The sequence below is a fragment of the Heteronotia binoei genome, chromosome 5 (genome assembly GCF_032191835.1).
Source record: "Heteronotia binoei isolate CCM8104 ecotype False Entrance Well chromosome 5, APGP_CSIRO_Hbin_v1, whole genome shotgun sequence".
Lineage (NCBI taxonomy): Eukaryota > Metazoa > Chordata > Lepidosauria > Squamata > Gekkonidae > Heteronotia > Heteronotia binoei.
In genome coordinates, this window is record NC_083227.1 from 6,940,598 (window position 1) to 6,953,585 (window position 12,988).

Genomic DNA, 12,988 nt, shown 5'->3' on the forward strand with positions numbered 1-12,988 from the left:
ACTTAAAAAATTCTCTTTTTATTCCCTCTTGAGTAACTACTTCTCTTTCATCTGTCACAATTCTACTAATTATTTTGTTTTCCCTCTTTTTCTTCAGTTGCCACGCCAAATATTTCCCCGTCTTATTTGCTCCTTCAAACGATTTCTGCTGAAGCCTTTTCAAATTCCATTCCACTTCTTTGCTTAACAAATGTCTTAATTGAGTTTGTAATATTGAAATTTCCCTTAGAGTTTTCTTTTTCCCTGGTCTTTTCCTCAACTCTCCTTCTTTTTTCTTTATTTCATTTTGAATGTCCAATAGTTGTTTTTCTTTTTCCCTTTTATCTTTATTGTTCAAAGTAATCAACAACCCTCTCATTACTGCTTTATAAGCATCCCAGACCGTCTGGAAGTCAATATCTTCTTTGTCATTTACTTGGAAAAATTCTTTAGTTTCTTTTCCTAGAAAAGTCACTGTTTCTTTGCTCTGTAGCAAATCTTCATTCAATCTCCATCTTCTCAGTCTTTTGGACAATTTTGTAATCCACATTATTGGGTTATGGTCAGCTCCAATTTTAGGTAGGATCTCTATCTTCCTTGTTATAAGGCCTAAATCTCTGGTTCCCCACAGCATGCCAATTCTAGAAAAAGTCTTATGTCTTGCAGAAAAAAAAGTATAGTCCCTCACTTCAGGATTAAACTTTCTCCATATATCTTCCAAATTTTCTTGTTTAACTAATTCAAAAAAAGACTTTGGCAATTACCCTTCTTTCCCATCATTTTTTTTCCCTCCGGATCTATCCAGTGAATTCTGAACTGTTCCATTAAAATCTCCCATTAAGAGTATTTGATCATAAGTCAACTCATCTAACTGTTGTGTAATGTCTTTAAAAAAAGCATCTTTTGCACCGTTAGGTGCATATAGTCCCAATAACAGCGTTTTTTTCCCGTTTGATGTTATCTCCACTGCTGCAAATCTTCCATCTTTATCTTTAAACACCAATTTTGGCTCCAAATCTTGTTTAATATAAAAAACTACTCCCCTTTTTTTCTGCTCAGCTAACGAAAAAAATTCCCTTCCCAGTTGCTTGTTCCATAAAAATTTATAATCCTTTTGTTTGATGTGAACTTCTTGCAAACAAATTATATTACAATTTTGCTTCTTGATCCAATGAAAAGTTGCTCTTCTTTTTTGTGGTGAATTTAGTCCATTAACATTCCAAGACAATAATTTGTAATCCATCATGGTGTAAATTCTTTATTTTCTTCAAAAAATCTCCTCAACTCTCGGGCATTTGTAATTGTGACTCTCTTCCCCTGAAGTTCAAAGCTCAAACCCTCGGGGATTATCCATCTGTACCTTGTGCCATTGTCTTTCAATTTTTCTGTCAACTTTTTGTATGTTCTCCTGTCGTTTATCACTTGTTTAGGTAGCTCCTTCATAATTCTCACTCTGCTACCTCTTACTATCAATGACTCTTCAAAGTTTTTCTTCATGATCCTTCCCACCATTTCCTTTGTCATAAATCTTACATCAACATCTCTTGGTAAATTGTTTTTTTTTGGCAAAAAGCGAATTAACTCTATACATGTGATCATACATGCTTTTAGTCTTATCAGGGTCTTCATCTAAGAATTCTGCAATTATGTTTATTATATATCCTTTCAGATCACCGTTCTCTTCCTCAGGTACTCCTCTCAAACGTATCTGATTTTCCATTAATTTGCAGTCGTGGATAGTCACTTTTTCTTGAACTTTCAACAAGGTGGTATCATGTATTTTAACTTTCTCTTCCACCTCCTGCACTTTCTTAGCTGTTTCCCCAATTCTATCTTTGAGCTCATCCACTTCCTTTTTAATCACTGTGACAAGTTCTTCCTTCATTTCTTCCATCATTTTCTTAACTCCTTTCATAATTCTGGCTTCCATGGCCTCCATTTGGTCCTGCATTTTTTCTAATGAAAGGGCCCTTGTTCGGGGCTGCCTGGGCTCAGACATTTAAGCCAAAGACAAAGGAATAAAAATACCAAAAATTTCCGTTTCACCAATCTCAGGTTTCACTACCAATTTCAAAAGGTCTAAATTTCCTCTCTTAGTTAAACTTTATTCTGTTTTCTTCTGAGCTTCCCAGGCCCAGATATGAATTTTTAAAGATTTTTTTTCCTTTAAAAAAATGACAAAATTTTTGACCTCACCAAACTGAAATCTGACAGTCAGGTTCAATAGAGTAGGGCTTGCCCTTTCCAGCAAGCCCAATTTCGCTGGTTTCTGAGCCCCCTAGGCCGAGATATTTATCAAAAAAGTCTTCAAAAATTCCAAAATGGCGGCCGCGATTTTTTCTCCTTTAAAAAAATTTTTTTTTCCTTTTAAGATCACCCCGGAGCCCACCAATAATATAGTCAATAGTTCTTGTCTTCTTACCCCTTTTCCAGTTGATTCTGTCAATTTTAAAATCTCAAATCTTTTTAAAAACAATGTTTTAAATTGGACCTCCCAGCAATGGCTGCCGATGTTTCTCTATGGTATAGAGTAGGCTTTTTTTCTTTACTGCTTTCTGTCTCTGTCACCATCAACTCTCATGGAAATCTCATGATACTTGACGCACTTCCTGTCTTGCCCAGAAGAATTGCAGGTCAGCTCCGATGTATTCCAGTGCAACGTGGCTGTTTTCATTCCAAGAAACCTCAAGGTGGACAAAACAATGATCTCTTTTCAGTTTTTAACAGTTTTTAGCACTGTCCTTTATATTAAAACAATCCAAACTTCAGCCTTTCCTTCTTCTACTTGCAAGCTTTATATTTTTTCCTTTTTCCCACCTTTAATATGTCCCTTTAGTCTATAACTAGCTCCGGAGTGAAAAGAGAGCTTCTGTACCTTTTTCTCCACTTATCCAAGTTCCACTGGTCTTCCAAAGCTTTAGTTGTTTATAAATGTCCCAGAAGGTTAGGATCCTGACGAGCTTATGCCAAATCAATGACTCTGAAAAGTCTTGCAGACGTTGACTTTTGCAAACTTCCCGAGATCCCTCAAAGAAACCCCCTACAGGGCTTCTTTTCAGCCAAGGTAAATCTCTTTCCAAAGTTTCTGTGCAAGTCTTGGACCTTTCTCTCACTGAGAAAGGTAGGCAGTGGGCTTTGATTTGCCCTCCACTACCCCGAACAAAACTTTCAGCCTGCTCCCGTTACGAGAGACAACTCAGCTCGGCATTTTCCTTCCCCGGAAGCCGTTTTATCCAATCCCTCTTAAAGCTAGCTATGCTTGTAGCCGCGGCCACCTCCTGTGGCAGTGAATTCTACATGTTAATCACACTTTGGGTGAAGAAGTACTTTTTAAAATCCGTTTTAACCTGACTGCTCATCAATTTCATTGAATGCCCACGAGTTCTTGTATTGTGAGAAAGGGAGAAAAGTACTTCTTTTTCTACTTTCTCCATCCCATGCATAATCTTGTAAACCTCTATCATGTCACCCCGCAGTCGACATTTCTCCAAGCTAAAGAGCCCCAAACATTTTAACCTTTCTTCATAGGGAAAGTGCTCCAAACCTTTAATCATTCTAGTTGCCCTTTTCTGCACTTTTTCCAATGTTTTAATATCCTTTTTGAGGAGCGGAGACCAGAATTGTACAGTGTTCCCAATGGGACCGCACCATCAATTTATACAGGGGCATTATGATACTGGCTGATTTGTTTTCAATTAGAAGATCCTTCTGGCACTAGTTAAGCTGAAGTTCTTCATGGGTGGGGGAAGTATCCTTAAATACTAGATATTCTTGGAGAAAGGTGGAGGGGTTGTTAAGATCAGGCAGCTGGATGAAGCCAAAGGGCCCTGAGTAGGGATGTGCAAAAAAAAAAAAAAATTGGAATTACACGGATTTGGAAGTATACGGGGAAAAAAAATTCGGAATCCCCGTATACAACTGAATACCGTATTTGGAATAGCCGCATATACGGTAGATGCGTGGCTATTTCCGAATATACAGCCCTATTATACCCTATGGGCCATTGAAATCAATGGCAAATAGGGTATATTTGAAGCCGCCCGGAGGGGAGGGGGTTTGAGGGAGAGCCCCCAAATTTGCAGGGGACTCTCCTCTCCAACCCCCCCATGTCCCAAAAAGATTGGGCCAGGGGATCTCATTCCAGGGGCACCCAAAGAGGGTGCCCCTATTCCATCATTATACCCTATGGGCCATTGAAATCAATGGCAACATAGGGCATAATTAGAGGCTACTGGGGGGCAGGGGGTTTGAGGGAGAGCCCCCAAATTTGCAGGGGACCTTCAGGGGACTCTCCCCTCCAACCCCCCCAAGTCCCAAAAAGATTGGGCCAGGGGATCCCATTCCAGGGGCACCCGAAGGAACCGAAGAAGGGGGCTGGTCCTCCTCAACCAGCTTCTCCTCCAGCTCCTGCACGACACTCTCCACCCTCCTTGGGGTGATCGTTTTGGACAGAAAACTGTCCCCAAAGCTCATCTCCAAGGAGGGCTGCTCTTGCTGCCCCTCCTCCGGCTGCTGAGGCCGAGCGACATCAGCTGGAGGAGTGACTGCCCGAGCAGCAGACCCCTGCGCAGTGCCAGCACCTAATGGCACCTTTGCTGGGGGCGCCCCAGCAGCAGCCTCGATGAAGGGCCCAAGGCGGGCCTTCTTCATCACACTCCGGCCAGAGGTCGGAGTGCTGGAAAGCGGCTGTGGAGTGGCCCCACGCACAGGTGGGGGGGAGACCTGGGTCCTCACCCTCACCCTCTCCTCCACCCCTCTAGTCTTCTCCTTGGCCTTGCCCCCAGGGGCCCTCTTCTGCTGCCTGTCACTCATGTCACCCTTGGCCAGTCTCACAGAACCTGAACTGAGAGTGGGGTTTTTTACAAACCTAACTCACTGCACTGTACCCTGAACCAACAGGTGCCCTGACTTCTTTTTAAAAACCCTCCCACCCAAGCTTGTTTATTTGTTTTTTTGGTCCCTAACCTGTCTTTCTTTGGGTTGGGGTAGTAGTAGTCTGGTAAAGTTTAGGAGACTAAGTGATCCTGCCTCTACCTGGCTGCAGTTTTTAAAAGGCTACCTTGAGATGAAGGCAATCCTTGTTATATCCTCCTAGTTAAACTTCTCCTAACTAGATCCTGGGACAAACCTGATTTCCTTGCAAACTAGAAATCAGGTGTCCCCTATAACGTGAGAGAAGCTGTGGTTTACCCTGTGGAAATCTAAGGATGCACCAGCTTTCAGTGGCTGAAAGCCAGATGCACCGCTGCTGCAAACCCTAGTCTCTTTAAAAGGGAGCCTGATGTGGCCTAGTAGTCACGCTGCCTTTTATGAGAAACCTAAAAACTTTTTAAAGCACCCCTATCTGGCCTACTTGAATTGTGAAAGGAGATAAAGCCCTAAACTGGATTAATTTTGTTTTAAATTTCAAAAAAACACAATCCCTAAAAACACCCTTATTAGTGGGGCAGCCTATTTAGTGGCCCTAGCCAAACTGAGAGCACACTCAGATTCCTAAAATCACTCTATAACAACAAGAAAGTGACCCAGCCCACACACACCCTCGCCAACCCCCACACCAACCAGAGGTAATTTTAAAAAACCAAAACAAAACCAGCAGAATCACAAAAGGACAAGCAAAGCAACTCAAGTGTTTAAAAAGTGGCCTTTCACCAATAAGAAAACTCAGGCCAAATCAGTCAACAACACCCCCACCCCCCACCCCCAAACCAGGAAAAGTGACAACAACAGGAGAAAAGGCCAAGCAAAGCAACTCAAGTTTTTAAAAAGTGGCCTTTCACCAATAAGAAAACTCAGGCCAAATCAGTCAACAACACCCCCCCACCCCCAAACCAGGAAAAGTGACAACAGGAAAAAAAGGCCAAGCAAAGCAACTCAAGTTTTTAAAAAGTGGCCTTTCACCAATAAGAAAACTCAGGCCAAATCAGTCAACAACACCCCCCCACCCCCAAACCAGGAAAAGTGACAACAACAGGAAAAAAAGGCCAAGCAAAGCAACTCAAGTTTTTAAAAAGTGGCCTTTCACCAATAAGAAAACTCAGGCTAAATCAGTCAACAACACCCCCCCACCCCCAAACCAGGAAAAGTGACAACAACAGGAAAAAAAGGCCAAGCAAAGCAACTCAAGTTTTTAAAAAGTGGCCTTTCACCAATAAGAAAACTCAGGCCAAATCAGTCAACAACACCCCCACCCCTAAAACCAGAACCAGGAAAAGGGGGACAAAAGTGGCCTTTTAAACAATGAAAATTAGGCCAAACAGCACCCCCCCCCAATAACCTGAAGAGAAAAGTAACACAGCAGCAACACAACACAGCAGCAACAAATCAAACACTGAAACAGTAAAAAACTCAACTTTTAACAATACAGGAACTTCCCCCCCCCCCCAAAAAAAACCCTTCACCCTAACCCCAAGAAATCCAAGCCACCCAAATCAGGAGAAGTAAAAGGACACTGCACTTTTAAAAGTCCTCTTACTAAATTAAGATATGGGCAAATTAGCAAAAACCCCCCACCCCAGGCCCCCACCCCCAGCAGAACCTAACCCCAACCCCAAATAGGCTACCCTACCCACCCAGTACTCACCCACCCAAATCTGGACAAGTAAAGGGACTCTAGTCCTTTTACCAACAAAAACTAAAACAAGAACCCCAAAACTGTCTTACCTTGTCTTCTCTGAGTCCAGGGAAGTAAGGCTGAGTGAGAGAGCAGCAGGCAGCAGCAGCTGAAGCCAAGGGCCAGCCACCAGCAGCAGCACAATCTCTCTCACACACACCAAGCCACACACCAACACAGCAATGGAGGAGTCCAGCAGGAAGACTCCTTAAAAAGGTTCTCTGGCCCTACAGAGAGCAATTTAAAAAAATAGCACTGCTCTCTGATTGGCCAGACCACAGTGCTTACTTGGATACCCAAGTAAGCAAAAAATCAAAATAACAACAATGTAGCTGATGGCTGGGCCATCAGCTACATAACAGCCCTGCAAAGCATGCATTTGCAATGCATTTTGCAAATGCATGCTTTGGGTTGGCTGCTGGGGCTCCTCTTCTCCCTCCTCCCCCCTCTCTGATCCCAGGGAGGCTATGGGAGAGGCGGGAAGAGGCCACTAAAGGCGGGAAAGTAGGCAAGCAGCTCCTTTGAGGCTGCAGAAGCCACTTTCCCGCCTTTTGCTTTGACAGCCGTATACTTCTGAATAGCTATTCGGAAGCACACGGCGAGCTGTATTCGGCTGCCGCATAATAGGCGGCAATGGGAATCGGCTACAGCCGATTCCGAATACAGCCGAATCAGTGTTGATTCGGCTGTATATTCGGTTCAGCCGAACCGAATGCACATCCCTAGCCGTGAGTCCTTTCCTCCTGCAGTCACAAAGATGCCTTTGGATCATACCAGCCTTCCCAACTGCTAACAAGATCTCTCTCTTTATTCCAACAGAGGATGATCAGAGGAATGAACAGGGTGAGAAACGTCATCAGGAAATGCCGGATGGAGTTGAAAATGAAGACTTGAACGAAAATGTCAGGAATCATATCAGAGTGAAGAGAAAGAAAGGTGGCTGTATGGTTGAGAAGCGAGAGGGAATACAGTGGAATATACATTTTCCAAAGCACAGGAAAATGAAAGCAAGTAAAACCATTCGGTTCGGAAAGAATTTCAGAAATAGATCACAGCTTCCTGTGCACCAAAGAACAAACGGAGAGGAGAAATCCCCTGAATATTCTGGGACCAGAAATAAATTCAGTCTCAGTGACAATCTTCAGTATGATCAGAGAACCCACACAGGGGAGAACTCTTTTGAATGTTCAGAGTGTAGAAAGAGATTCAGTTGGAGTGGCCATCTTGAAATACATCAGAGAACCCACACAGGGGAGAAGCCTTTTGAATGTTCAGAGTGTGGAAAGAGATTTAGTACGAGTGGAAGTCTTCAAACACATCAGAGAACCCACACAGGGGAAAAACCTTTTGAATGTTCAGCATGTAGAAAGACATTCGGTCAGAATGGCCATCTTCAAGTGCATCAGAGGACCCACACAGGGGAGAAGCCTTTTGAATGCTCAGAGTGTGGAAAGAGATTCAGTAAGAGTGGTCATCTTCAACAACATTGGAGAACCCACACAGGGGAGAAGCCTTTTGTATGCTCAGAGTGTGGAAAGGGATTTAGTACGAGTGGCAGTCTTCAATATCATCAGAAAACCCACACAGGGGAAAAGCCTTTTGAATGTTCAGAGTGTGGAAAGACATTCACTCATAGTGGTCATCTTCAAATGCATCACAGGACCCACACAGGGGAGAAGCCTTTTGAATGCTCAGAGTGTGGAAAAAGATTTAGTACGAGTGGCAGTCTTCAATATCATCAGAGAACCCACACAGGGGAGAAGCCTTTTGAATGTTCTGAGTGTGGAAAGAGATTCAGTCAGAGTGGCCATCTTCAAATGCATCAGAGGACCCACACAGGGGAGAAGCCTTTTGAATGCTCAGAGTGTGGAAAGAGATTCAGTCAGAGTGGCAGTCTTCAGCATCATCAGAGAACCCACACAGGGGAGAAACCTTTTCAATGTTCAGAGTGTGGAAAAAGATTCAGTCAGAGTGGCCATCTTCAAAGGCATCAGAGGACCCACACAGGGGAGAAGTGTTTTGAATGCTCTGAGTGTGGAACGAGATTCAGTCAGAGTGGCCATCTTCAAAAGCATCAGAGAACCCACAAAGGGAAGAAGTTCCTGATCAAAGGCTCCTTAGAAAGCTCGAGAGTCATGGAGTAAAAGGACAGGTCCTCTTGTGATCAAAAACTGGCTAATTAATAGGAAGCAGAGATTGAGTATAAATGGGCAGTCTTCGCAGTGGGGGATGGTAAGCAGTGGGTGCCGCAGTGCTCAGTACTGGGTCCCATGCTCTTTAACTTTTTCATAAATGATTTGGAGTTGGGAGTGAGCAGTGAAGTGGCCAAGTTTGCAGATGGCACTAAATTGTTCAGGGTGGTGAGAACCAGAGAGGATTGTGAGGCACTCCAAAGGGATCTCTTGTGGCTGGGTGAGTGGGCGTCAACGTGGCAGATGAGGTTCAGGGTGACCAAGTGCAAAGTAATACACATTGGGTCCAAGAATCCCAGCTACAAATACAAGTTGATGGGGTGTGAACTGGCAGAGACTGACCAAGAGAGAGATCTTGGGGTCATGGTAGATAACTCACTGAAAATGTCAAGACCGTGTGCGATTGCAATAAAAAAGGCCAATGCCATGCTGGGAATTATTAGGAAGGGAATTGAAAACAAATCAGCCAGTATCATAATGCCCCTGTATAAATTGATGGTGCGGTCTCATTTGGAATACTGTGTGCAATTCTGGTCACCACACCTCAAAAAGGATATTATAGCATTGGAAAAAGTGCAGAAAAGGGCGACTAGAATGATTACCGTTTTGGAACACTTTCCCTATGAAGAAAGGTTAAAACGCTTGTGGCTCTTTAGCTTGGAGAAGCGTCGACTGTGGGGTGACATGATAGAGGTTTACAAGATAATGCATGAGATGGAGAAAGTAGAGAAAGAAGTACTTTTCTCCCTTTCTCACAATACAAGAACTCGTGGGCATTCGATGAAATTGCTGAGCAGTCAGGTTAAAACGGATAAAAGGAAGTACTTCTTCACCCAAAGGGTGATTAACATGTGGAATTCACTGCCCCAAGAGGTGGTGGCGGCTACAAGCATAGACAGCTTCAAGAGGGGGTTAGAAAAAATATGGAGCAAAAGTCCATAAGTGGCTATTAGCCACAGTTTGTATATATGTGTGTGTTTATGTGAAGTGGGGTGGAGAAGGCCTTTGAAGGTATGTCCCTCTAATATATATATATATATATTGGCCACTGTGTGAGACAGGGTGTTGGACTGGATGGGCCATTGACCTGATCCAACATGGCTTCTCTTATGTTCTAAGCCGTTTGAATGCTCCGAGTGTGGAAAGAGATTTAGTACGAGTGGCAGTTTTCAGTATCATCAGAGAACCCACACAATGGAGAAACCTTTTGAATGTTCAGAGTGTGGAAAGAGATTCATGTGGAGTGGCAGTCTTCAAAGGCATCAGAGAACCTACACAGGGGAGAAACCTTTTGAACGATCAAAGTGTGGAAAGAGACCCAAAGGATAACCTTTCGAATCCTCAATGTCTGTCCATGGCTCTCCACACCTGGACTTGGAAATGGCCCCAAGGGAGGCTTTCATGATAGAGGGACACCATCTCAATGAATGAGACACACACTGAACTTTCTGAAGAGCTGTTGGCCCATCAACCTCCTCTACTGCAGTGGCAGCTGTTCTCCCATGCAGCCCGATGAGGGTAAGGGGAGCAGGCGAAGGGACAGGCCCCAGAAGAAGCGAGGACAACTACTGCATTGGAGAATCCAAAGGGGAGAAACCTTTTGAGTGCTCTGAGTGTGAGTGAAGATTCATTTAGAGTGGCACTCTTCAGCTGAATCAGTGATCCCACTCATGGGGAGAAAATGTTGAAAAGGGAAACAGAAAGTGTGACAATGTTCAAAAGATTAAAAGAATAAAGAATAAAATTCATTTTATTGGTTTTAGTGCAGTTTTCCAGCCTGTCAAGGTAATCCTGTATCCTGTTTCTGTCTTCTATTGTATTTGCAACCCCTCCCAATTTAGTATCATCGAGAAATTTAATAAGGATTCCCTCTGTTCCTTCATCCAAATCATTTCTAAAGATGTTATTGTAAGCTGCCTGACAAATAAATGTTATAAGCGCTTGGACTGGAAAAAGCATTAGCCATGTTCAAAATCCAAAAAAGATCTCAGAGAAGACAACAAGGATGGGCAATGGGATCTCCCGGCCTGTAAATCAGCTAATCTCTCTTCCAGAATCGAAGAGTCCGCCCAAGATAGGAACCTTCTCAATGCTCTGCATGTGGGAAGAGCCTGAGGCACAAGTCTAGCTCTCGTGTTCCTCAGAGAATCCATAAAAGGGTGAAACTTTCTTTAAGCTGTTTCTAAGGTTCCTTCAAAGGACCTGGTGTTGTTGGTTCTGAAAGGCTGAGAATGTGGTTACACCAAGTAGGGAGGCTGTTTTTAGTGGTTCCCCTCCTCTGTGAAACTTGCTGCTTCAGGGAATCTGCCAATCTAACTCTGACATCTTCACATCTGGCAGAAACAGTTCCTTTCCCAGAGCCTATGAAAGAATAGAAAATTTGAGGTAATGAACATCTACAGCCTCTCTGCTGCGGGAGTAAATATAGTGTAACCAGCCAGCAACCTTAATTCACAAACATTTTTATCTGAGTAGTAGTTCTAGAGAGACAGTTCTCAACCCCAATCCCCACCCCCCAGTTCAGCCTGCTGTGAGTTTTTTTGGGGTCTTCCCACTCTGAAGCCGAAAGCATTCTAGCAGTAGGATTAATTTGGGCTGAAAGAAGCAGGCTGTGTTCCCTAACCCAAGAACTCAGTAAGTTGAATGGGCCCCATCGGGTACAATGCAGAACTGATCGAGGGCTATCTGGTATTGTGAGCGAGGGGTTGGTTTTTAAGGTACAGGCACCAAATTTGCTCTCTTTCTGCCTCTTCTCAACCCTCCCGCCTCAAATTTACAAAAGATTGGACCAGGGGGATCTATTCTATGGGACCTAAAGAAGAAGGTGCCCTCTTCCTCCATTTTTCTCAGCGAAGGGGGGTGGAGAAGGCCCTTGAAGGTCTGTCCCTCTAAATCCCTTCCTTCTCCAAGCCACACAACTTCATGGAAGTGAGCTCTGAGGACATGGTTCACTCGCCCCGGAGTCGCACGGTTTGGAGAAGGGGGTCAGCAAAAGGGACAGTTTGTTTACATCTGGATAGCTGAATCAAGGCCTGCTGGTTTGCCAGGGTTTTTATGGGGGCTTGAATTCCAGGTATCTCTTCAGGGAGTGAGGGAGGGAGATATTAAGTCTGCTGTTGTGTTTTGGGTTCCAACAGAAAATGTTTGTTATTGTAAGGTGCCTTGAACTACAGGGGAGAGCCTTGACCATTTCCCCCATGGAATGGTGTGTGGAGGGTCAGCTCAGGGTCCCTTTGTGAGGGGATGGAGTGCCAAGGAGCGGGTGGGTGGGGCTGCTGTAGCCGGTCAAAACCTACATACTCCACGAGGGAGAAGGGTTGACCACCCACAGCAATCATCTCACTGTTGAGTGACTCCTTCTGGGGTCTTCCCTTGATACGGCCTCCCAGGAGTCAAAGGTTGACTGTGTCTGAACATGGAATTTCCCTGTAATCACGCTGTGTAGTGATCATCATGAGACCTTTCCTTCAGGAATCCATGTCACCCCCTTTGAAAGCTGTCTGTGCCTGTGGCCATCACTACATCTTTTGGCAGCAAATTTCGCATTTTAATCACTCATTCTGTACAGAACTATTTAATCCTGCCCCTCCTGAATCTATTGCTTTCAGCCTCCTTGGATGCTTTCAAGATCTAGTCATTTGAGAGAGGGAGAAAGTTCTCTTTGTCAACTCTCTCCATCCTGTGCATCGTTTAGCGCTACCATAGTAGCAAATCTGTGGATTTTCATTGGTTGGACGTGGGCTATGCAAGATTGGCTTGCGCTCTGTCTCTGCCATGCCATTGGCTGATTCTCTCCCTCTCGCCCACTGCCAGCCCCGTCAGGTGAGAGCCCAACCAGACGGCCACGGATCTCTTGAGGGAGACAGTTCCCTGCTGACAGGTTCTCCTGGGGGCTTCCTGATCACTACAGCCTCTCCTCAGGGCCTATTGCAAGAAGCTCAGGACAGTCCGTTCCCTCCTCCCCCAAACAAACAGTGCCAAGGAGTGGGGGGTTGCAGGAGCTGGTGAAAAGCTACATACTCCATGAGGGAGAAGGGTTGACCGTCCACAGCAATCATCTGTGAACCAAACCGAAAACTGTGAGAGATGTTTATGAGGCAAACAGCAGCACCGACTTCTCATCACCTGACCCAAAAGGAACCTTTATTCGCTGCAGGGAGGGGCCATTTCAACAGCAGCAGATAAACAGACGGATACTATAAAA

General features: G+C 44.4%; 2 protein-coding genes across 2 annotated transcripts in view; one reads left to right on the forward strand and one right to left on the reverse strand.

The window, feature by feature from the left end:
* Nucleotides 1-12,988, reverse strand: part of LOC132572129 (zinc finger protein OZF-like) — a 1,123,325-nt gene that overhangs the window by 392,814 nt on the left and 717,523 nt on the right. The window lies entirely within an intron of this gene.
* Nucleotides 7,456-8,586, forward strand: LOC132570918 (gastrula zinc finger protein XlCGF49.1-like; the record flags this gene model as incomplete). Its single annotated transcript, XM_060237556.1, has 2 exons — nucleotides 7,456-7,603; nucleotides 8,096-8,586. Coding segments are annotated over exons 1-2 (639 nt in total), but the record flags the coding sequence as incomplete, so codon positions are not given.